At 46.3% G+C, this 24,908-nt stretch overlaps 2 protein-coding genes across 7 annotated transcripts in view; one reads left to right on the top strand and one right to left on the bottom strand.

Moving 5' to 3' along the window:
* The window catches only part of DOCK2 (dedicator of cytokinesis 2), a 1,781,615-nt gene that overhangs the window by 1,552,195 nt on the left and 204,512 nt on the right, over positions 1-24,908 (top strand). For 3 of the 4 annotated variants that reach the window (XM_063928254.1, XM_063928255.1, XM_063928253.1), the window contains exons 44-45: positions 16,697-16,783; positions 17,118-17,294. In XM_063928254.1, coding sequence (XP_063784324.1) covers positions 16,697-16,783; positions 17,118-17,294 — 264 coding nt within the window. The remainder of the gene's footprint in view (positions 1-16,696; positions 16,784-17,117; positions 17,295-24,908) is intronic. The other variant, XM_063928256.1, reaches the window with a different exon arrangement.
* LOC134933211 (ERV-BabFcenv provirus ancestral Env polyprotein-like) overlaps positions 1-24,908 on the bottom strand; it is a 447,012-nt gene that overhangs the window by 301,749 nt on the left and 120,355 nt on the right. Inside the window, exon 2 of one of the 3 annotated variants that reach the window (XM_063928257.1) lies at positions 5,234-5,538. The exons of 1 other annotated variant lie outside the window; for it this stretch is intronic. The gene's annotated coding sequence lies outside the window, so the exon portion shown is untranslated. The remainder of the gene's footprint in view (positions 1-5,233; positions 5,539-24,908) is intronic. One more of the 3 variants, XM_063928258.1, reaches the window with a different exon arrangement.

Raw genomic sequence — 24,908 nt, 5'->3', positions numbered from 1 at the left:
TTACCTCTAATTGATTGGATACCTAGGAACCTTTTTATCCCTCTTTCACATTTCCCATGGACCAAAGAGAAATGTTCTGAAAGTGGATGGGTACTTAGATCCTTTTTAATGTTATAAACATGCTCCGCAGTTCTAGGTTTTAAACTCCTAGTGGTTTTTCCTATGTATATTTTACCACAATTGCACTCTATAAGGTAAATCACATTCCGTGAATGGCAGGTAATAAACTCCTTTATTTTATACTTTTTTCCATTTACCACAAACTCTGTGGTCTTTCTTTCTATCTCACTAATTTTATTATTTTCTATGTAAACAACCAAATCTAAATAGGGTGAGAATCTATTGAGACTAGTGCAATATTGTTTTATGTTTTTTAATATGTCATTTATTCCCTTGGTGATATGTGACAGCTGCCTGTTTAACATTCATTGTGCACTTTTAATTAATCCAATTCTTTGTGGGATACGGTTTCTTTCACTTGTCAATTGTGGTCTTCTATGGACAACTTTTGCTCCCAGTTTGGGCATAAGAACGTGAAAGAACAACACCGATGTGTAATTAAATCTGGTTAAGGTGGTAATATGGTTCATCATTGTGTTGAAATATTTAGGCGGTTGTTACCCCCAAAACAATTTTTTTAGGTATGCATACTTAAAAACTCACTTAATATGGGTGTGAATGTGGACATCAAGGTTTCTTTATATATGATCACCCCAAGATCACCAGAATGAAGATAACAAATGCGTACCAAAAACTCACAATTGAAACAATTCTCACGTAATGGTATCTTTGCCCACGTTAATATGAGAATATATAAAATCCAGATGAAATTGAAAAAAAAATCATTTATTTCTCCAAAACAAAGTTTAAAAATCAGGTTTAAAAGCTTTGGGACCCTCCCGAAAGTTCCAGCACTGATGGTAGACATTCCAAAATTGAGGTGCAGGTCCGGACTGCAACCCCAATATATGAACAGTATCTTTTAAAATAGGGTGTCCAGAGTCTCAGAAAGGTTCCATATAAGTCCACAGTCTCCACACTGATGCGTTTTGGCCCTCCTGTTTTGGGGGTAACCACCGCCTAAATATTTCAACACAGTGGTGAATTATATTACCTTAACCAGATTTCATTACACATTGGTGGTTTCACTTTCATACGCCCAAACTAGGAGCAAAAGAAAGGCAAGTCAGATGCTTGGTTGCATAGGGAGAGGAATCAGTAGCAGGAAAAAAAGAAGTGATAATGCCACTGTATAGGTCATTGGTACAGCCTCATCTGGAATACTGTGTCCAGTTCTGGAGACCACATCTCCAGAAGGATATAAATACATTAGAGAGTGTACAAAGAAGGGCAGTTAAAATGATGCATGGCCTACATCACAAAACTTACCCAGAAAGGCTAAAAGATCTTAACATGTATAGTTTGAAGGAGAGAAGGGAAAGGGGGACATGATAGAAACTTTCAAATATATCAAGGGTCTTAACAAAGTTCAGGAGGGAAACATTCTTCAAAGGAAGAGAAGTATTAGAACTCGAGGACATGCACTGAGACTGGAGGGGGGGAGGTTCAGGTGAAATTTAAGGAAAAATTACTTCACAGAAAGGGTAGTGGATAAGTGGAACAACCTCATAGGTGGTAGAGGCTAAAACTGTAGAGCAATTTAAACATGCTTGGGATAGGCATATGAATATCCTTACAAAGAATTAAGGTTCAAAAAGGATTGAGATTGCCTAAAGGATTAAAAAAAGGGGCAGACTAGATGGGCCAAGTGGTTCTTATCTGCCATCAAATTCTGTTTCTATGTAAAAGGGTTATCCGTAGAAGACCATAATTGACAAGTGAAAGAAACCGTTACATGAGGAACCCAGCCATGAAATTTGTGTGTGTGTGTTGGGTACGCGTCCACTTCTTTTTCATCATTATATTGTTTGGTACGGCTCGTCTGTTTGAAAAGAAACCTTTATATATTTAGCTAACCAACTTCACAAGTGAGTTTCGGTATGCCTGATGTCACCTACTGTATATCACCTGTGGTCCTGTTAGAGTCATACTGAATTAGCCTCCCTTATGATATAAGATCCGAAGAGTGTGTTTGTATGAAAACAGTACCACACATTGTATCATTTTGTTTTATTTACATGAACCATCACTGGAGGAAAAACATCACTTAAACCCCTTTCACATCTCCAGTGCAGGATCCCACCCGGAAATTGGAAACGGGTCCTTCCCGGGTGGGATCCGGCATTGGAGACTCTCCTACCCCTTTCGTTGGCTTCCAGACCTGGCAATATGCCGGGTCGTTTGCCATAGCAGCGGGGGGCGGAGCTCATCTCTGCGCCGCTTCTCCCTATCCAGTATACGGTTCCCGGGTCGCATCGATCCGGGAATCCGTTTATGCAGCCACTGACCCAGTATTCAACCCAGGAATAACACTGCTTATAACCCGGGTTGAATTACTGGGTCAGATGACCCGGGAATTCGGACTTTGCGCTTTCACACCGCACACTGACCAGTGCAGGGTCCATACCAGGTTATTTGTGCGGTGTGAAAGGGGTATTAGAAGAGGATTCGTCACTTATGAACAAGTGGACTTATTGGTTTGATTTTTAAAGTATTGCCTTTGATTTATTGTCTCATTCTTGTATTTTTACATGTAAAAACATGTAAGACCAAACACACATATATTACTGCATAAAAAACAAGGTAATAATGTTTATAGCTTAATTATGAAGTTTCCATGGAGCGCTTGATGTCCAGAAACCACAGTCCCATATGTTGTAGTATGGACACCGGCTAACTGACCCTAAATAGCCCTATGTTACCTCCAAATATAGCGGAGGCTATGCAATTCACTCCTTGTTGCTGGGAGCAGGGCTCTGTGCAGGGCCGATGCAAGGTCTCTCGGCACCCTAGGCAAAACTTCTGCCTACTGCCCCTTCCCCTTACCTGCCCTTCAGGAGAAAGGCATACTGCTGCTGACCCCCACCCCGTCTGTTGCATGGCTGCTCCCTTCTCCCCATCTCTGCAGTCCGTGTGGTCTCCTGCTGCCCCCCCCCCCCACTCCACTATTTTAAATATCTTCTATTCCCTCCACCATCTGTGTGCATGAAGCTGCTCATCTCCACCCCCCCCCCCCCCCCCCCACCCCGACTGCTGCTCTCCCCCTCATTTCTTATTAAATGCAGAAAGTGCACTGTGCAGCCACCTTACCTGCAGGCTGCGATGCATAGTTGGGACTGAGTAGTCTGTGAAAGAGCCTGGAATGAAGAGCAGCGCCGCATGTCACCCCCAGCCAGGACTCCAGGAGCTGTCAAAGTTACTGCCTGTGCTATGAGATGTAGGACCACACTAACTTTTTCATTCGGATGTAGCAAGCCGCCCCTTCACATCCCGGCGCCCCTAGGCAGCTGCCTAAAGCTGCCTAGTGGTAGCTCCGGCCCTGGCTCTGTGCAGTGAGTCTGGTTGTTGGGAAGTTGCGGGCAGCCGGAGGTGATATCACTGCAGTCGGCGCTGTGTATCTCCAGTCTCGTCTAGCGGCTCCAACATGTTTCATGCCCAAAAGGCATTTTCTCAAGGATGGGCCTCTGCTATACTTGGAGGTAAGAAAGAATTATTTAGGGTCAGTTTGCCAGCGCCCATACTACAGTACATGAACACACGGGACTGTCATTTCTGGACATCCTGCTCATACTCAGACTTCAGAATGGAGCTGTGAACATTAATACCTTGTTTTTTATGCGAAAAACAAACAAACCGCGCTGCTGTGTCTTGCTGAGACAGTACATTCAATAGTACAGTATATTTAAAATGTATTCATGCATGAAAATTATATAAAAACATCTCATATGCATTATGCACACATAACATCCTAGCAGTAATTTTAGAATAAACTTCATGTATCAGAATAAACTACCGTAATTGGAACAATTAGGAATTGTATCTCTTCCAGCCACGGTGTTGAAAATAGATAATTGTTCATTTGCAAATTCTCATTCCAGACACACTAATGGGCCAGTATTTACTAAAAATCCGAGTTTGGCCGATTTGTGTTTTTTTTTCTAAGTCCCAATCCGGGAATTTACTAAGCACCAATCTCGGCAGTGTCTGGTCTATTCGTAATGGTTTGAATGACAGCCTTCCGAAATACGAATGAATAGACCATCGGTCAAACGCGGCTGTTATTTCATAGAATACGGGCATTCACTATTCATTCGTATTTGGGTGTTAGTTTCTGAGTGCTCAAGTGCGGGTCTGTTTTTTTTCGATTCGTTAAAAAAAGGAGCAATAAAATAGACCTGCTTTTTCCAGTCGAGTTTGGATAACCATGCACGGATCAGTGAGATCTGTGCATGGTTATCTATGGGAAAGGGTCTGTTTAGTGTAAAATAAAATAAAAAATTTGCGTGGGGTCCCCCCTCCTAAGCATAACCAGCCTCGGGCTCTTTGAGCCGGTCCTGGTTGAAAAAATATAGGGGGGAAAATGACAGGGGTCCCCCCATATTTAATCAACCAGCATTGGGCTCTTTTTTTTCAGAATTTTAAAGACTTTAATTAACTTTTTGAGGTACACAATGAAGCCCTGCACGGATCTCACAGATCCGGCCGGGATTCCTTGTGTTTTTTCAGGCAGTGTTTTACTCATCACTCCCGTAAAACACTGTCTGATATTACGAATCACATCGACATTGGAAAAAACGATTGTGCAAAACTCGGCAGCTTAGTGAATGATCGTATCAGGATTCAAAAAGTTGCAGTAAAATGCACCCGATACCATTCGAGTTCAAACACCCTTCAAAACGGTCAAAACACGAATATTAGTAAATAAACCCCATGGTGTGTACACACGGTGAGATTTTTTCTTACGATTTTGACTATATATTCAAAATCGTAAGAAAAGTTAGTGCAGATTGCAAGGTGAAAGTCACCTTTTGATCCCGATTCGATGCCGATGTGCGGCCCCGTGCGGTCGACATCGCAAGAATAGATAGAGTGCAGGCAAGTCAATTTTGACTATCTCTATAGAAGAGATATTCAAAATTGACACTTAGCCAAAATCGCACATAGTCAGTATCGCAAGCACATAATGAGTGTGCATGCAATACTGACTATGTGCCGACCTGGCCCCTGTCGCATAGTGAGAATCGGGCATAGCCCAAATCTCACCGTGTGTATGGGCCATTAGATGAAATTTCTCAGCCAGCCAGCCAGCGTCTCAGTAGTGGCTGTTACATACCTTCACAGTGGATAGTCTCAAAAAGTTCCTCTGTGTCACCCTAATATAAATCTCATGTCACCTGAGAATGGTTTCCGCACTGTTCTGTGTTTCAAGCAGGGAAGGAGTCGGCAGCTAGCAGCAGCTCCAGGGATAGCACAACAGACAGGTTATCAGCTGATTACAGAAGTATCCACGGACTTGGGTATTAATGTTTTATCCAGTGCCGCAATTTGGAAATGCTTGCAGTCAGATCACCATGGCAGAGAAGTCAAACATGTAGGGAGCAGCAATACATTTCAGCCACATCTGTGGCTTTTTTCAAGCTGAAAATAAATAAAGCTTTAAAAAGGGCACAGACGAATCTTAAATATACTACAGTATACTAGTGAATTTATTGTCTCAGCAAGACACAGCAGCGCAGATTCTTTGTTTTTTTGTAATTTGCAGTGAGGTGAGCCATTGCCTCTTAAGTTACTGCTACAGCTGTGTCTTTACTCCTATATATCATCCGGCGCTGGGTGTATCATCAGCAAATGCTTACAAAAATGTACTTGTAGCAAAATGTAAAAAATAAAATTCACCTCCCTTCAGTGTCAGATTAAGGTCCACAAGGGCCTGCAGCTGAAAATTCTGAAAGGCCTATTGTGTGACGCTGCAGGCGGTGCGACCAACGCAGGAGGTGTTTGACAGGTGATGTGTAACTAATGTTGTGGGGGTGTGGTCAGTACAGGGATTGAGGGGTAAGGATAGCACCATGGAGAACATAGCTAGCTCCTACCTTCAACCCACTTAATCCTCCCCCCTCTGTTGCACATACTGTACCTGTAGTGTAATGTTTGTAATGTGAGACTCTGCTAATAACATAAGGAAGATTGCATGGCGGATGACAATACAGGATGTGGTTGCCTGGCTGTGGGTGGCACTATGGGAGGAAGTGGGGTTGGAGATCAGTTCTACAGGACACCACCCATGACTAGATGGTGCAGCCTACAGAATTCACTGTCATTGCCAGTCAGTGACACTCATCTAAGGGTACTGCAGTCACATGAATGGATTGTAAATAAGGTGGAACGACTGGCGCCCTGTACCGCCTTACTTGCAACAATGGTCTCTTTATGGTCCTGCGGGCCTATTTTTTATGAAGGGCCTGGAGCTGCAGCTCCATTTGTCCCATTGTTAATCCGGCCCTGCTTCCCTTCCTTCCCCACAGTGTGCCACCTTCATGATAACGCTATTTCTAGGTAAATGAATATACATAACTCCCCCAGTAACTACACAGTAAATAGGTTTAACTTACTCCCTGTCTTTAGATGCACATTTGTAGGGTAAATCCCATTCTGTTTTGATATAATCAAGTGTTGGTAGAGTGAAACAGTGGAGAACACACCTGTTATGATTCTGTTCAGAATGCACCTATGGTCAGCTGACTAACTATTCAGTATGCACCTGGTGTCAGCTGATCCATCTGTGTCTTCCTGTGTTTTCTGTTTCTTAAGGAGGGTACACACTGGACGATATATTGGCCGTTCTCTTGAATGGCCGATGTATCACGGGTCCGTCGGCCAGTGTGTATGGTCGATACGTCTGTGAACTCCATTGTTCACAGACATATAGCATGTCTACCAATATATTGGCGCATCGCTGTGTGTGTACGGGCGGTCGGCCGACCGGCCGTACACATGCTGCGGCAGCCAGAGGTGATTGACAGCTGAACTGGGCGGGCATGTGTACACGCCCGCGCAGTTCATGACGTCAGTCCCCGATGGATCGGGCAGTGTGTATGCGCAACACACTGCCCGATCCGTCCATAGATATATCTGCCGATCAATTGATCGGCAGATATATCTATCAGGGTATACCCACCTTTAGGCTCTGTGTACATGCAGCTCAGCAGGCGCACAGGGTTTGTAATTAGAGTTAACACTCCCAGCCTGGCCTTGCTCATTGGTTAGTGTGGCTGTTATAAACCAGCTAGTTGAGTTTTCCCTCGATGGTGATTTTATACTATTTTCCTGCCTGAATGATCTGCATTGTCTGATGTCTTAGTCCTAGCTCCTGTTCATGCCGAGAAACCTGGTCTGCCAGTTCATGCATACTTACCGACATTTTGGCTGCTCTCTGCGGGAGAGAGCAGCCAGGTCGGCTCAACAGGCGGGTCGGGGAGCGCTGTGACGTAAGGAAGGGGTGGGCTGGAGGCGGAGCAAGGGTGGGACGGGGGCGTGGTTACGGTGACGCCTCCTTTAAGCCATGCACCCGCTCTGTAATGCCGCGATCGCCGGCATTACACTGCAGGGGGCGTGGCTATGATGACGCGATTCAGCAAGAGGCAGGTGAATTGTAACAACACCACATGGAAATAACTGTCCTGAAATCTGGAGAAGAAGCTAATGAAACTATTAAGCGTACTCACTTATAGTACAGTTAACAAAGTACTACAAATTATTAAATTGCAATTTATTTACTGACACATTCCCAGTTTGTACTTCCAGTTTTTGTGTTTCTCTAGCATCCATAAGGGATATTGGGGACAGATTAGTACGATGGGGTATAGACTGGTCCAAAGGAGCCAGTGCACTTTAAATTTATTCAGCTGGGTGTGCTGGCTCCTCCCATGTATGCCCCCTCCCACAGGCAGTTTAGAAAAAAGTGCCCTAAGTAGAGGATGCACACTCTGCTAGCTTCAGAGTTTTTCTTCAATTTCTTTTAAACTTTTGCTTATTTCGGTATGCTGTTTGGGCAACAGCATACCTGCGCCGTGGGAGGTGGGGGGGGATGGGGGGTGGTCACCGGCCTCATGATGTGCAGAGACACTTCTCTGCTGCACGACCACCATTTTGAGGGGCTGTTTGTTCAGCGGGGCACTGCGCCTTAGCTGTCGCAGCTGCAGCATGCCGCATACCCCGAACAGTGCCTGAAGGTGATTATCGGTGGTGAGTACAAACCGGGGTCCCCCTGGTTCATTGTGCTGCAGAGGCACAGGTGAGGCATACGGGTCCATCCTGGGGGGGAAGGGGGGGGACACACGGGTGCACCTGCGTGAGACTGGCTGGAGGTTTTGTACCAAGCATTTATGTGATGTTACAAAGGGTGTTGGAGACATAGCCAGTATAAACTTTATTAGTAGTTCCGGCGCCATTGCGGGTGCCGGAGCTACATCAGAGCGGACGCAGCGGCATTTTGGCGCCTTCCTCTGCATAAGTAGCAGCAGCCTCATACAGCTCCTCCAAACGTTCACACGTTGGATCACTGGTACCGGGTGTAGAGGGGGAGAGCCGCTATAAGTGCACAGTTTACATTCCTCTGGGGAATTCTCTGTACAGACAGTATCACTGTAATATAATATACATAAAACGCTGACAGTCTCACTGGGGCTGTACAGCGTTGGGTGCTCTGGTGTCCTCTCTTCTGTGTCTCCTCTCACATGCAATAGGGTAGGCTTGTATTGTATTGTATTCAGTGTGTGTTGTATGTGTATTGTATCTGTATTTCATAATGGTGAAACAGAAGTTATGCAGTGTATGTAATGTCAGATTCTCCCCTATTTCATCTGGCTCCATATCATGTGAGCAGTGTAGTCAGTCATCACAAGATGCTGATAGCAATGTGGGGGAGAGTCCAGAGCCTTCCTGGCTGGGGGCTATCAAACCTGTGATGTCTGATATGTCATCTCAGCTCACTACCAATTCCAATCAAACACAAGAACTGCAACAAGCAGTGGCTAGCCTAACTGCCAAGGCTGACATTTCCCATCCCCCACTATCTACTACTGGTGCACAAAAACGTGCTTTACCTGCAATCCTATCAGATTCTGATGATGATGTACAGGTTGATGTTTCAGCCCAGAGGCCGGGGGGTCAACATTGTCCCTTACCTGGATGATCTCCTGATAAAAGTGAGTGCCAGGGAGCTTTTACTGCTCCATATAGATCGCACTATACAACCTCTGTCTCACCACGGGTGGATCCTCAATCTACAGAAGTCCCAACTGGAACCGTCTCAACGGCTCCTGTTTCTGGGTATGATACTGGATACTGTAGCTCAGAGAGTGTTCCTATTAGAGGATAAGGTGAGAACACTTCAAGAGATGGTTTGCAGGGTTCTCCGACCTACTCGAGTTTCCATTCATATTTGTATAACATTGTTGGGAAAAATGGTGGCCTCGTACAAGGCGATACAGTTCGGAAGGTTCCATGCCAGACACTTCCAATTGGACATCCTGAACAAGTGGTCCGGTTCACATCTTCAAATGCACTGATTGATTCAGCTGTCAACCCAGGCCAGGATTTCACTCCTGTGGTGGCTACAGTCTTCCAATCTGCTGGAAGGTCGACGCTTCGGGATTCAGGCGTCTGGTGGTGGTGGTGACTCCAAACCTCCCAAAAATAAGTAACTTGTCCATGCAATAGTGGAATAGTGGATTCTTTTAAATGAACTTTGTATAACTAGAATAATCTTTGTCAACGTTTGTAACTTTTTTCAGTTATAAATTTAAGTTTATAAAAATGTACGTATGGTTATAATCTTGATGTAGTTCTATAACGTAACAGAAAGTAAAAGTATTTATTTCTTTCACGCTGAAAACCTTAGGAATGGTGAATGCTATATATAATTTACCAGTGCCATACTTTGACTCTAAAATTTTATATAGAGATATATATATATATATATATATATTCAATAAATTGATTGATGTTTGGCAACGGTGGTCCTGACTAACACAGTAAACCTTAACTGACTCTATCATATACTGCATGATGCATAGCTATGAAAAGGGGAGAAATCCGTTGTGATCTAATATTAGTCATAAGATGATCTTAAGAAAATAAAGCCAATAATAACATACACACAAAAAAAGTCTTCTAGATACACTGTACTGTATAAGGCAATATTGTGGAGCCTAATGTGATAAATTCTGATTGAAGCCCCATCGCCAATCTGTACTGAAGCAATAAATCTTCACTGCTTGAATATGAAACCTATGTGAATAACAAAACAATTTCAATTTGCAAACAACACTTTGCACGAGGGTTTGCGAAGTTTCTGAAGATTTCATTAATTATATGCAGAATAGCGACAGGTAATTTTCACATTTTAATGTAGAGTGCTCAATAGATCATATACAGTAGATGCAGCATATTGTTGAGAAATGGTTGCAGTTCCACTCATAATACCCCATTAGTATCTGTGCCTGCTTCATTTACGATATCTAAAATAAGAATTTACTCACCGATAATTCTATTTCTCGTAGTCCGTAGTGGATGCTGGGGACTCCGTAAGGACCATGGGGAATAGCGGCTCCGCAGGAGACTGGGCACAAAAGTAAAGCTTTAGAACTACCTGGTGTGCACTGGCTCCTCCCCCTATGACCCTCCTCCAAGCCTCAGTTAGGATACTGTGCCCGGACGAGCGTACACAATAAGGAAGGATTTTGAATCCCGGGTAAGACTCATACCAGCCACACCAATCACACCGTATAACTTGTGATCTAAACCCAGTTAACAGCATGATAACAGAGGAGCCTCTAGAAAAGATGGCTCACTACAGCAATAGCCCGATTTTTGGTAACAATAACTATGTACCAGTATTGCAGACAATCCGCACTTGGGATGGGCGCCCAGCATCCACTACGGACTACGAGAAATAGAATTATCGGTAAGTAAATTCTTATTTTCTCTGACGTCCTAGTGGATGCTGGGGACTCCGTAAGGACCATGTGGATTATACCAAAGCTCCCAAAACGGGCGGGAGAGTGCGGATGACTCTGCAGCACCAAATGAGAGAACTCCAGGTCCTCCTCAGCCGGGGTATCAAATTTGTAGAATTTTACAAACGTATTTGCTCCTGACCAAGTAGCTGCTCGGCAAAGTTGTAAAGCCGAGACCCCTCGGGCAGCCGCCCAAGATGAGCCCACCTTCCTTGTGGAGTGGGCATTTACAGATTTTTGGCTGTGGCAGGCCTGCCACAGAATGTGCAAGCTGAATTGTACTACAAATCCAACGAGCAATAGTCTGCTTAGAAGCAGGAGCACCCAGCTTGTTGGGTGCATACAGGATAAACAGCGAGTCAGATTTTCTGACTCCAGCCGTCCTGGAAACATATATTTTCAGGGCCCTGACAACGTCTAGCAACTTGGAGTCCTCCAAGTTCCTAGTAGCCGCAGGCACCACCATAGGTTGGTTCAGGTGAAACGCTGAAACCACCTTAGGGAGAAACTGAGGACGAGTCCTCAATTCCGCCCTGTCCGAATGGAAAATCAGATAAGGGCTTTTACAGGATAAAGCCGCCAATTCTGACACGCGCCTGGCCCAGGCCAGGGCCAACAGCATGACCACTTTCCATGTGAGATATTTTAACTCCACAGATTTAAGTGGTTCAAACCAATGTGACTTTTGGAACCCAAAAAAACTACATTGAGATCCCAAGGTGCCACTGGAGACACAAAAGGAGGCTGTATATGCAGTACCCCTTTTACAAACGTCTGAACTTCAGGGACTGAAGCTAGTTCTTTTTGGAAGAAAATTGACAGGGCCGAAATTTGAACCTTAATGGACCCCAATTTCAGGCCCATAGACACTCCTGTTTGTAGGAAATGTAGGAATCGACCCAGTTGAATTTCCTCCGTCGGGCCTTACTGGCCTCGCACCACGCAACATATTTTCGCCAAATGCGGTGATAATGTTTTGCGGTTACATCCTTCCTGGCTTTGATCAGGATAGGGATGACTTCATCCGGAATGCCTTTTTCCTTCAGGATCCGGCGTTCAACCGCCATGCCGTCAAACGCAGCCGCGGTAAGTCTTGGAACAGACAGGGTCCTTGCTGGAGCAGGTCCCTTCTTAGAGGTAGAGGCCACGGATCCTCCGTGAGCATCTCTTGAAGTTCCGGTTACCAAGTCCTTCTTGGCCAATCCGGAGCCACGAATATAGTGCTTACTCCTCTCCATCTTATAATTCTCAGTACCTTGGGTATGAGAGGCAGAGGAGGGAACACATACACTGACTGGTACACCCATGGTGTTACCAGAGCGTCTACAGCTATTGCCTGAGGGTTCCTTGACCTGGCGCAATACCTGTCGAGTTTTTCCCAACGGTTTATAATCATGTGGAAGACTTCTGGGTGAAGTCCCCACTCTCCCGGGTGGAGGTCGTGTCTGCTGAGGAAGTCTGCTTCCCAGTTGTCCACTCCCAGAATGAATACTGCTGACAGTGCTATCACATGATTTTCCGCCCAGCGAAGAATCCTTGCAGCTTCTGCCATTGCCCTCCTGCTTCTTGTGCCACCCTGTCTGTTTACGTGGGTGACTGCCGTGATGTTGTCCGACTGGATCAACCCCGGCTGACCTTGAAGCAGAGGTCTTGCTAAGCTTAGAGCATTGTAAATGGCCCTTAGCTTCAGGATATTTATGTGAAGTGATGTCTCCAGGCTTGACCATAATCCCTGGAAATTCCTTCCCTGTGTGACTGCCCCCCAGCCTCGCAGGCTGGCATCCGTGGTCACCAGGACCCAGTCCTGAATGCCGAATCTGCGGCCCTCTAGAAGATGAGCACTCTGCAACCACCACAGGAGAGACACCCTTGTCCTTGGTGACAGGGTTATCCGCTGATGCATCTGAAGATGCGACCCGGACCATTTGTCAAGCAGGTCCCACTGGAAAGTTCTTGCGTGGAATCTGCCGAATGGGATTGCTTCGTAGGAAGCCACCATTTTTCCCAGAACCCTTTCATTGATGTACTGAGACTTGGCTCGGTTATAGGAGGTTCCCGACTAGCTCGGATAACTCCCTGACTTTCTCCTCCGGGAGAAACACCTTTTTCTGGACTGTGTCCAGGATCATCCCCTAGGAACAGAAGACGAGTCGTCGGAATCAGCTGCGATTTTGGAATATTGAGAATCCAATCGTGCTGCCGCAACACTACCTGAGATAGTGCTACACCGACCTCCAACTGTTCCCTGGATCTTACCCTTATCAGGGAATCGTCCAAGTAAGGGATAACTAAAATTCCCTTCCTTCGAAGGAGTATCATCATTTCGGCCATTACCTTGGTAAAGACCCGGGGTGCCGTGGACCATCCATACGGCAGCGTCTGAACTGATAGTGACAGTTCTGTACCACAAACCTGAGGTACCCTTGAGAAAGGTAAATTGGGACATGAAGGTAAGCATCCTTGATGTCCCGAGACATCATGTAGTCCCCTTCTTCCAGGTTCGCAATCACTGCTTTGAGTGACTCCATCTTGAATTTGAACCTCCGTATGTAAGTGTTCAAGATTTTAGATTTAGAATCGGTCTCACCGAGCCGTCCGGCTTCGGTACCACAACAGTGTGGAATAATACCCCGTTCCCTGTTGCAGGAGGGGTACCTTGATTATCACCTGCTGGGAATACAGCTTGTGAATGGCTTCCAATACTGCCTCCCTGTCAGAGGGAGACATCGGTAAGCCGACTTTAGGAAACGGCGAGGGGGAGACGTCTCGAATTCCAATTTGTACCCCTGTGATATCCCTTGAAGGATCCAGGGGTCTACTTGCGAGTGAGCCCACTGCGCGCTGAAATTCATTGAGACGGGCCCCCACCGTGCCTGATTCTGCTTGTAAAGCCCCAGCGTCATACTGAGGGCTTGGCAGAGGCGGGAGAGGGCTTCTGTTCCTGGGAACTGGCTGATTTCTGCAGCCTTTTTCCTCTCCCTCTGTCACGGGGCAGAAATGAGGAACCTTTTGCCCGCTTGCCCACGAAAAGACTGCGCCTGATAATACGGCGTCTTCTTATGTTGAGAGGCGACCTGGGGTACAAACGTGGATTTCCCAGCTGTTGCCGTGGCCACCAGGTCTGAAAGACCGACCCCAAATAACTCCTCCCTTTAATAAGGCAATACTTCCAAATGCCGTTTGGAATCCGCATCACCTGACCACTGTCGTGTCCATAACCCTCTACTGGCAGAAATGGACAACGCACTTAGACTTGATGCCAGTCGGCAAATATTCCGCTGTGCATCACGCATATATAGAAATGCATCTTTTAAATGTTCTATAGGCAATAATATACTGTCCCTATCTAGGGTATCAATATTTTCAGTCAGGGAATCCGACCACACCAACCCAGCACTGCACATCCAGGCTGAGGCGATTGCTGGTCGCAGTATAACACCAGTATGTGTGTAAATACATTTTAGGATACCCTCCTGCTTTCTATCAGCAGGATCCTTAAGGGCGGCCATCTCAGGAGAGGGTAGAGCCCTTGTTCTTACAAGCGTGTGAGCGCTTTATCCACCCTAGGGGATGTTTCCCAACGCACCCTAACCTCTGGCGGGAAAGGATATAATGCCAATAACATTTTAGAAATTATCAGTTGTTATCGGGGGAAACCCACGCATCATCACACACCTCATTTAATTTCTCAGATTCAGGAAAACTACAGGTAGTTTTTCCTCACCGAACATAATACCCCTTTTTGGTGGTACTCGTATTATCAGAAATGTGTAAAACATTTTTCATTGCCTCAATCATGTAACGTGTGGCCCTACTGGAAGTCACATTTGTCTCTTCACCGTCGACACTGGAGTCAGTATCCGTGTCGGCGTCTATATCTACCATCTGAGGTAACGGGCGCTTTAGAGCCCCTGACGGCCTATGAGACGTCTGGACAGGCACAAGCTGAGTAGCCGGCTGTCTCATGTCAACCACTGTCTTTTATACAGAGCTGACACTGTCACGTAATTCCTTCCAACAGTTCATCCACTCAGGTGTCGACCCCCTAGGGGGTGACATCACTATTACAGGCAATCTGCTCCGTCTCCACATCATTTTTCTCCTCATACATGTCGACACAAACGTACCGACACACAGCACACACACAGGGAATGCTCTGATAGAGGACAGGACCCCACTAGCCCTTTGGGGAGACAGAGGGAGAGTTTGCCAGCACACACCAGAGCGCTATATATATACAGGGATAACCTTATATAAGTGTTTTTCCCCTTATAGCTGCTGTATTTTTAATACTGCGCGTAATTAGTGCCCCCCTCTCTTTTTTAACCCTTTCTGTAGTGTAGTGACTGCAGGGGAGAGCCAGGGAGCTTCCCTCCAACGGAGCTGTGAGGGAAAATGGCGCCAGTGTGCTGAGGAGATAGGCTCCGCCCCCTTCTCGGCGGCCTTATCTCCCGTTTTTCTGTGAATTCTGGCAGGGGTTAAATTCATCCATATAGCCCAGGAGCTATATGTGATGCATTTTTTGCCATCCAAGGTGTTTTTATTGCATCTCAGGGCGCCCCCCCCCCCCCCCCCCCCCAGCGCCCTGCACCCTCAGTGACCGGAGTGTGAAGTGTGCTGAGAGCAATGGCGCACAGCTGCAGTGCTGTGCACTACCTTGTTGAAGACAGGACGTCTTCTGCCGCCGATTTTCCGGACCTCTTCTGTCTTCTGGCTCTGTAAGGGGGCCGGTGGCGCGGCTCTGGGACCTATCCATGGCTGGGCCTGTGATCGGTCCCTCTGGAGCTAATGTCCAGTAGCCTAAGAAGCCCAATCCACTCTGCACGCAGGTGAGTTCGCTTCTTCTCCCCTTAGTCCCTCGATGCAGTGAGCCTGTTGCCAGCAGGTCTCACTGAACATAAAAAACCTAAAACTAAACTTTTCCCTAAGCAGCTCAGGAGAGCCCCTAGTCTGCACCCTTCTCGTTCGGGCACAAAAATCTAACTGAGGCTTGGAGGAGGGTCATAGGGGGAGGAGCCAGTGCACACCAGGTAGTTCTAAAGCTTTACTTTTGTGCCCAGTCTCCTGCGGAGCCGCTATTCCCCATGGTCCTTACGGAGTCCCCAGCATCCACTAGGACGTCAGAGAAATTGGGAATTTAAAGACGTTTTGCTCTTTTATTTTATATTGCTCTTTTTCATTTTGTTTTCACAAATCTTTTTAAATGTAGAGTAACAGAGACAAGGCGATTCTAGTCATGTGACAGGCTCAGTTTAGTGATCCATTAGAATGAATATACTGATAAAGACACTGATCGCTGACATTAACTTCATTGTTCATAAACCTACATTCAATATATGGGCCGGATTCAGATGACGCACCTCAGTTTTGTGAAACAGAGACCATCTGTCAGTCATCTGACATCTGCAGCTGCTTTGCGATCGACAACGCAGGACTAATACTGCACATGCGCAGTACGGGTCCTGTGCATGTACAATGTACCGAGCATCGACTTTGCCATCTTAACAATTGGACCTGAATCAGGCCCTATGTCCTGAAATATTATCCTGCAGATCACATCTATGATGTCTTCTTAATAGTTACTGCTTGGTTATATTTATTTCAACATTCTTATAATAATAATAATAATAATAATAATAATTAATAATAATATAAACTTATTGCTTAACACATTCATTTTTATTTGTTTCTTTCAGTTGTAACATATAGCTTTTCATTTAGACATACAGTACATTCTACGTGCTATTCATTGTTGTATTGCTCATTTTTACTTACAGTCCATGTGGATTGAAAGAACAACTTTTGTCACGGCTTACAGATTACCAGGAATATTGCGATGGTTTGAGGTTACATCAATGTCACAAGTATGTGTTGATAAAATATATGTATGTATAAAAAATGACTATTCTGTACGTTTAAAATGTATTTTATGATAGAATATGAGTGTAGAATTATTTTTAGCAATGTTGGTAAATAAGCTAATGATGTAATAATGTAGTGATGCAGGTAGGATAGGAAGCCTTGGTGGGATTTACTTAGCCTACAGCATGTCAATTGGAGCTACAGTATCTTGTCTAGATCATTAGCTGTCATTTGTTAACATGAAACATGGTTAATACTGATTTTTAATAATAACATTGCTTTAAAAACCAATCCTGGAATTATTATAACTAATTGAGCTTTATCTTGTCTTCACAGACAACCATAAGCCCCCTGGAAAATGCCATTGAAACAATGTCTGCAACCAATGAGAAGATTCTTATGCTCATCAATCAATACCAGAGGGATGAAAACCTGCCTATCAACCCACTGTCTATGTGTCTGAATGGGATTGTTGATCCTGCAGTCATGGGCGGCTTTGCAAAATATGAAAAGGTAACAATCCCTAAGCAACTGCCTAAAATTTGGCAAGCTATAAAACATATGCAAATAACAAAGGAAGATTGTTGGGTTTTATCAATGGATAACCCAAAAAACTTGAGAAAATAAGAATTTACTCACCGGTAATTCTATTTCTCGTAGTCCGTAGTGGATGCTGGGAACTCCGTAAGGACCATGGGGAATAGCGGGCTCCGAAGGAGGCTGGGCACTCTAGAAAGATTTATGACTACCTGGTGTGCACTGGCTCCTCCCACTATGACCCTCCTCCAAGCCTCAGTTAGGACACTGTGCCCGGACGAGCTGACATAATAAGGAAGGATTTAGAATCCCGGGTAAGACTCTTACCAGCCACACCAATCACACCGTACAACTCGTGATACTATATCCAGTTTGACAGTATGAAAACAACTGAGCCTCTCAACAGATGGCTCAACAATAACCCATTAGTTAACAATAACCATTTACAAGTATTGCAGACAATCCGCACTTGGGATGGGCGCCCAGCATCCACTACGGACTACGAGAAATAGAATTACCGGTGAGTAAATTCTTATTTTCTCTGACGTCCTAGTGGATGCTGGGAACTCCGTAAGGACCAAGGGGATTATACCAAAGCTCCCAAACGGGCGGGAGAGTGCGGATGACTCTGCAGCACCGAATGAGAGAACTCCAGGTCCTCCTCAGCCAGGGTATCAAATTTGTAGAATTTTGCAAACGTGTTTGCCCCTGACCAAGTAGCTGCTCGGCAAAGTTGTAAAGCCGAGACCCCTCGGGCAGCCGCCCAAGATGAGCCCACCTTCCTTGTGGAATGGGCATTTACAGATTTTGGCTGTGGCAGGCCTGCCACAGAATGTGCAAGCTGAATTGTACTACAAATCCAGCGAGCAATAGACTGCTTAGAAGCAGGAGCACCCAGCTTGTTGGGTGCATACAGGATAAACAGCGAGTCAGATTTTCTGACTCCAGCCGTCCTGGAAACATATATTTTCAGGGCCCTGACAACGTCTAGCAACTTGGAGTCCTCCAAATCCTTAGTAGCCGCAGGCACCACAATAGGCTGGTTCAGGTGAAACGCTGACACCACCTTAGGGAGAAATTGGGGACGAGTCCTCAATTCTGCCCTATCCATATGGAAAATCAGATAAGGGCTTTTACATGACAAAGCCGCCAATTCTGACACTCACCTGGCTGAAGCCAAGGCCAATAACATGACCACTTTCCACGTGAGATATTTCAGATCCACGGTTTTTAGTGGCTTAAACCAATGTGATTTTAAGAAACTCAACACCACGTTGAGATCCCAAGGTGCCACAGGAGGCACAAACGGGGGCTGAATATGCAGCACTCCTTTCACAAATGTCTGAACTTCAGGTACTGAAGCTAGTTCTTTTTGAAAGAAAATCGACAGAGCCGAGATCTGTACTTTAATGGAGCCTAGTTTTAGGCCCATATTCACTCCTGCTTGCAGGAAATGCAGAAATCGACCTAGTTGAAATTCCTCTGTTGGGGCCTTTTTGGCCTCGCACCATGCAACATATTTCCGCCATATGCGGTGATAATGCTTTGCTGTAACATCTTTCCTGGCCTTAATAAGCGTAGGAATGACTTCTTCCAGAATACCCTTTTCCTTTAGGATCCGGTGTTCAACCGCCATGCCGTCAAACGCAGCCGCGGTAAGTCTTGGAACAGACAGGGCCCCTGCTGTAGCAGGTCCTGTCTGAGCGGTAGAGGCCACGGGTCCTCTGAGAGCATCTCTTGAAGTTCCGGGTACCACGCTCGTCTTGGCCAATCCGGAACCACGAGAATTGTGTTTACTCCTCGCTTTCGTATTATTCTCAATACCTTTGGTATGAGAGGCAGAGGAGGGAACACATAAACCGACTGGTACACCCACGGTGTCACTAGAGCGTCCACAGTTACCGCCTGAGGGTCCCTTGACCTGGCGCAATATCTTTTTAACTTTTTGTTGAGGCGGGACGCCATCATGTCCACCTGTGGTCTTTCCCAACGGTTTACCAGCATCTGGAAGACTTCTGGATGAAGTCCCCACTCTCCCGGGTGGAGGTCGTGTCTGCTGAGGAAGTCTGCTTCCCAGTTGTCCACTCCCGGAATGAACACTGCTGACAGTGCTAGTACATGATTCTCCGCCCATCGGAGGATTCTTGTGGCTTCTGCCATCGCCATCCTGCTTCTTGTGCCGCCCTGTCGATTTACATGGGCGACTGCCGTGATGTTGTCTGACTGGATCAGCACTGGCTGGTGTAGGAGCAGGGATTTTGCTTGACTTAGGGCATTGTAGATGGCCCTTAGTTCCAGAATATTTATGTGAAGGGAAGTCTCCTGACTCGGCCATAGTCCTTGGAAGTTTCTTCCCTGTGTGACTGCCCCCCAGCCTCGAAGGCTGGCATCCGTGGTCACCAGGACCCAGTCCTGTATGCCGAACCTGCGGCCCTCTAGAAGATGGGCACTCTGCAGCCACCACAGTAGAGACACCCTGGTTCTTGGAGACAGGGTTATCAAGCGATGCATCTGAAGATGCGATCCGGACCACTGGTCCAACAGGTCCCACTGAAAGATTCTGGCATGGAACCTGCCGAAGGGAATTGCTTCGTAAGAAGCCACCATCTTTCCCAGGACCCGCGTGCAGCGATGCACTGATACCTGTTTCGGTTTCAGGAGGTCTCTGACTAGAGATGACAACTCCCTGGCTTTCTCCTCCGGGAGAAACACTTTTTTCTGGACTGTATCCAGAATCATACCCAGGAACAGTAGCCGTGTCGTCGGAACCAGCTGTGACTTCGGGATATTCAGAATCCAGCCGTGCTGGTGCAGCACCTCCTGAGATAGTGCTACTCCCACCAACAACTGTTCCTTGGACCTCGCTTTTATTAGGAGATCGTCCAAGTACGGGATAATTAAAACTCCCTTTTTTCGAAGGAGTATCATCATTTCCGCCATCACCTTGGTAAATACCCTCGGTGCCGTGGACAGTCCAAACGGCAGCGTCTGGAATTGGTAATGGCAATCCTGTACCACAAATCTGAGGTACTCCTGGTGAGGATGGAAAATGGGGACATGCAAGTAAGCATCCTTGATGTCCAGGGATACCATGTAATCCCCCTCTTCCAGGCTCGCAAAAACCGCCCTGAGCGATTCCATCTTGAACTTGAATTTTTTTATGTATGTGTTCAAGGATTTCAAATTTAAAATGGGTCTCATCGAACCGTCTGGTTTCGGTACCACAAATAGTGTGGAATAGTAACCCCGGCCTTGTTGAAGTAGGGGTACCTTGATTATCACCTGCTGGGAATACAGCTTGTGAATTGCCGCTAGCACCGCCTCCCTGTCTGAGGGAGCAATCGGCAAGGCAGATTTTAGAAACCGTTGGGGTGGAGACGCCTCGAATTCCAGTTTGTACCCCTGAGATACTATTTGAAGGATCCAGGGATCCACCTGTGAGCGAGCCCACTGATCGCTGAAATTCTTGAGGCGGCCCCCCACCGTACCAGGCTCCGCCTGTGGAGCCCCACCGTCATGCGGCGGACTTGGCAGAAGAAGCGGGGGAGGACTTTTGCTCCTGGGAACCTGCTGTTTGTTGCAGCCTTTTTCCCCTACCTCTGCCTCTGGATAGAAAAGACCCGCCTTTTCCACGCCTGTTTTTCTGGGTCCGAAAGGACTGAACCTGATAAAACGGCGCCTTCTTAGGCTGTGAGGGGACATGGGGTAAAAATGCTGACTTCCCAGACGTTGCTGTGGAAACTAGGTCCGAGAGACCATCCCCAAATAATTCCTCACCCTTATATGGCAACACTTCCATGTGCCTTTTAGAATCTGCATCTCCTGTCCACTGGCGAGTCCATAAGCCTCTCCTAGCAGAAATGGACAATGCACTAACTTTAGATGCCAGTCGGCAGATTTCCCTCTGTGCATCTCTCATATATAAGACCGAGTCTTTTATATGGTCTATGGTTAACAGGATCGTGTCTCTATCTAATGTGTCAATATTTTCTGACAGTTTATCTGACCACGCAGCGGCAGCACTGCACATCCATGCTGACGCAATAGCTGGCCTAAGTATAATGCCTGAGTGTGTGTATACAGACTTCAGGATCGCCTCCTGCTTTCTATCAGCAGGTTCCTTGAGGGCGGCCGTATCCGGAGACGGTAGTGCCACCTTTTTAGACAAACGTGTGAGCGCTTTATCCACCCTAAGAGGTGTTTCCCAACGTGACCTATCCTCTGGCGGGAAAGGGAACGCCATTAGCACCTTCTTAGGAATTACCAATTTTTTATCAGGGAAAGCCCACGCTTCTTCACACACTTCATTTAATTCATCTGATGGGGGAAAACTACGGGTAGTTTTTTCTCCCCAAACATAATACCCTTTTTAGTGGTACCTGTATTTATATCAGAAATGTGTAACACCTCTTTCATTGCCTCAATCATGCAGTGAATGGCCTTAGGGGGCATCAGATTAGACTCATCGTCGTCAACACTGGTGTCAGTATCAGTGTCGACATCTGGGTCTGCGGTCTGAGGTAGCGGGCGTTTTAGAGCCCCTGATGACCTGTGCGACGCCTGGACAGGCACGAGCTGAGAAGTCGGCTGTCCCACATTTGGCATGTCGTCAAATTTCTTATGTAAGGAGTCTATACGTGCACTCATTTCTTTCCATAAGCTCAACCACTCAGGTGTCTGCCCCGCAGGGGGTGCCATCCCTTCTAAAGGCATCTGCTCCGTCTCCACATCATTATCCTCATCAAACATGTCGACACAGCCGTACCGACACACCGCACACACACAAGGAATGCTCCAACAGAGGACAGGACCCACAAAAGCCCTTTGGGGGGACAGAGTGAGAGTATGCCAGCACACACCAGAGCGCTATATAATGCAGGGACTAACTAAGTTATGTCCCCTATAGCTGCTTTTTCTATATAATTTATACAGCGCCTAAATTTAGTGCCCCCCCTCTCTTTTTTTACCCTTTTCTGTCGTGTAAACTGCAGGGGAGAGCCAGGGAGCTTCCTTCCAGCGGATCTGTGAAGGAGAAATGGCGCCAGTGTGCTGCAGGAGATAGCTCCGCCCCTTTTCCGCGGCCTATTCTCCCGCTTTTTTCTGGATTCTGGCAGGGGTATTTTCCACATATATAGCCTCTAGGGCTATATATTGTGGTATTTTTGCCAGCCAAGGTGTTATAATTGCTTCTCAGGGCACCCCCCCCCCCCCAGCGCCCTGCACCCTCAGTGACCGGAGTGTGAAGTGTGTGTGAGGAGCAATGGCGCACAGCTGCAGTGCTGTGCGCTACCTTGGTGAAGACTGATGTCTTCTGCCGCCGATTTTCCGGACCTCTTCTTGCTTCTGGCTCTGTAAGGGGGACGGCGGCGCGGCTCCGGGACCGAACACCAAGGACTGGGCCTGCGGTCGATCCCTCTGGAGCTAATGGTGTCCTGTAGCCTAAGAAGCCCAATCCGGCTGCAAGCAGGCGAGTTCGCTTCTTCTCCCCTTAGTCCCTCGCTGCAGTGAGCCTGTTGCCAGCAGGTCTCACTGAAAATAAAAAACCTAAATCTATACTTTCTTTCTAAGGGCTCAGGAGAGCCCCTAGTGTGCATCCAACCTCGGCCGGGCACAAAATCTAACTGAGGCTTGGAGGAGGGTCATAGTGGGAGGAGCCAGTGCACACCAGGTAGTCATAAATCTTTCTAGAGTGCCCAGCCTCCTTCGGAGCCCGCTATTCCCCATGGTCCTTACGGAGTTCCCAGCATCCACTAGGACGTCAGAGAAACTTAGTTACAATTCGCAGTCAGGAAGTTAAGCTTTTCCATGGGGCTCCTAAAAAACTTAATGAAGAAACGGAGGGTTTCCATGAACCCTTGAACTGTATATAGGCACACTCCAGCAGATGACTCAAACTATGCACAGTACAGTAACTTAACCAATGGTGTTGCTTTATTAAAAGATAGCAGGTACAGCCATACTGACTGTTACACACTGGTTCTCACTGAGTAGTGCTTCAGTAAAGTGAGATTTCGTACAGCTCACCAGCCAGTGATTTTATACTGCAATGGGTAATGGTGCAGGAATGCTGGAACACGTGGATTGCACGTAATTGTAGGAGACTTCTGTCTCCCAGAGTCACACTACACATGGGCCCTCATTCCGAGTTGTTCGCTCGGTAAAAATCTTCGCATCGCAGCGATTTTCCGCTTAATGCGCATGCGCAATGTCCGCACTGCGACTGCGCCAAGTAAATTTGCTATGTAGTTAGGAATTTTACTCACGGCTTTTTCATCGTTCTGGCGATCGTAATGTGATTGACAGGAAATGGGTGTTACTGGGCGGAAACAGGCCGTTTTATGGGCGTGTGGGAAAAAACGCTACCGTTTCCGGGAAAAACGCAGGAGTGGCCGAAGAAACGGAGGAGTGTCTGGGCGAACGCTGGGTGTGTTTGTGACGTCAAACCAGGAACGACCAGCGCTGAACTGATCGCATATGCCGAGTAAGTCTGGAGCTACTCAGAAACTGCTACGAGGTGTGTAATCGCAATATTGCGAATACATCGTTCGCAATTTTAAGATGCTAAGATTCACTCCCAGTAGGCGGCGGCTTAGCATGAGCAAATCTGCTAAAATCCGCTTGCGAGCGAACAACTCGGAATGAGGGCCATGGTCCATTCACATGCTCAGTCGTGATCTTGGCATAGGGCATGAAGCTTCCCTTGAGAACAGGAAGTCTGGAGTCTGTGCAGTAGTGCACTCCTTTTTCAACATGAGCACCTTAATGTGATAGTCTTTTGGCTGCAGGTATTCTTTTGTGGTATTGCAATATAAAACCAAAAAAAGAAGATGTATTAAGCCTGGAGAAGTGATAAAGTGGAAGGTGATAACACCGCAGCCCGTCAGCTCCTCACTGTCATGCTTACGGATGTGGCTAAATAAACCTCAGTTTAAGCTTTTTTAAAGCAGTTTAATACTTTATGTAAAGAGTGGTGATCCGGAGGAAAAGGAGAGGTGGTAACTTACTGGTGAGTGTCTTGTCCTGCTGTTAGCTCTATACCAGTCCAGATGACTGTTTCTGTTGCAGTGATATTGCATATGGGAATAATGGGAGTTACGGTCCTACCATCCCATACCACGAGCACTAGTTAATTTAATGAAGTGATTTAGTCAGACAGACATTTTTACGAATTCTGTCAGAGGAAATCTAACAACTTTTTCAATATTAAAGAATAAAGTATTCACATATAATATCTAGGCAAAAACCTGATTATATGATGCTTTGTTTAAAAATAGTCCTTGAAAATCTGTCTTCACCATGCTCAGGAGACAGTGTCGCTGAGATGCATTTTAAAAGCTGGAAATGGAATAAAAGAGAATGGTTTGAAAATAAGAAGATATGTGTCAACTATTTACAAGGAACAGTTCATGCCAAACGTGTGCAAAATTGTCCAGTAATCATTTATTCTAAAGAGACTCATAAGAAAGCTATAAAAAGAGATGTGTGACAGCTGATGAAGACCAGATCCATCCAACTCTGTTCCATTAGTCACACTTTGTGATCCTGTCATGTGGGCTCATCTCCAGGAAGCAATCCTCACATAACATACAG

The sequence above is a fragment of the Pseudophryne corroboree genome, chromosome 6 (genome assembly GCF_028390025.1).
Source record: "Pseudophryne corroboree isolate aPseCor3 chromosome 6, aPseCor3.hap2, whole genome shotgun sequence".
Taxonomy (NCBI): domain Eukaryota; kingdom Metazoa; phylum Chordata; class Amphibia; order Anura; family Myobatrachidae; genus Pseudophryne; species Pseudophryne corroboree.
Note: the sequence above shows the minus strand (reverse complement) of the source record. Positions and strands in the feature narration are given on the sequence as shown.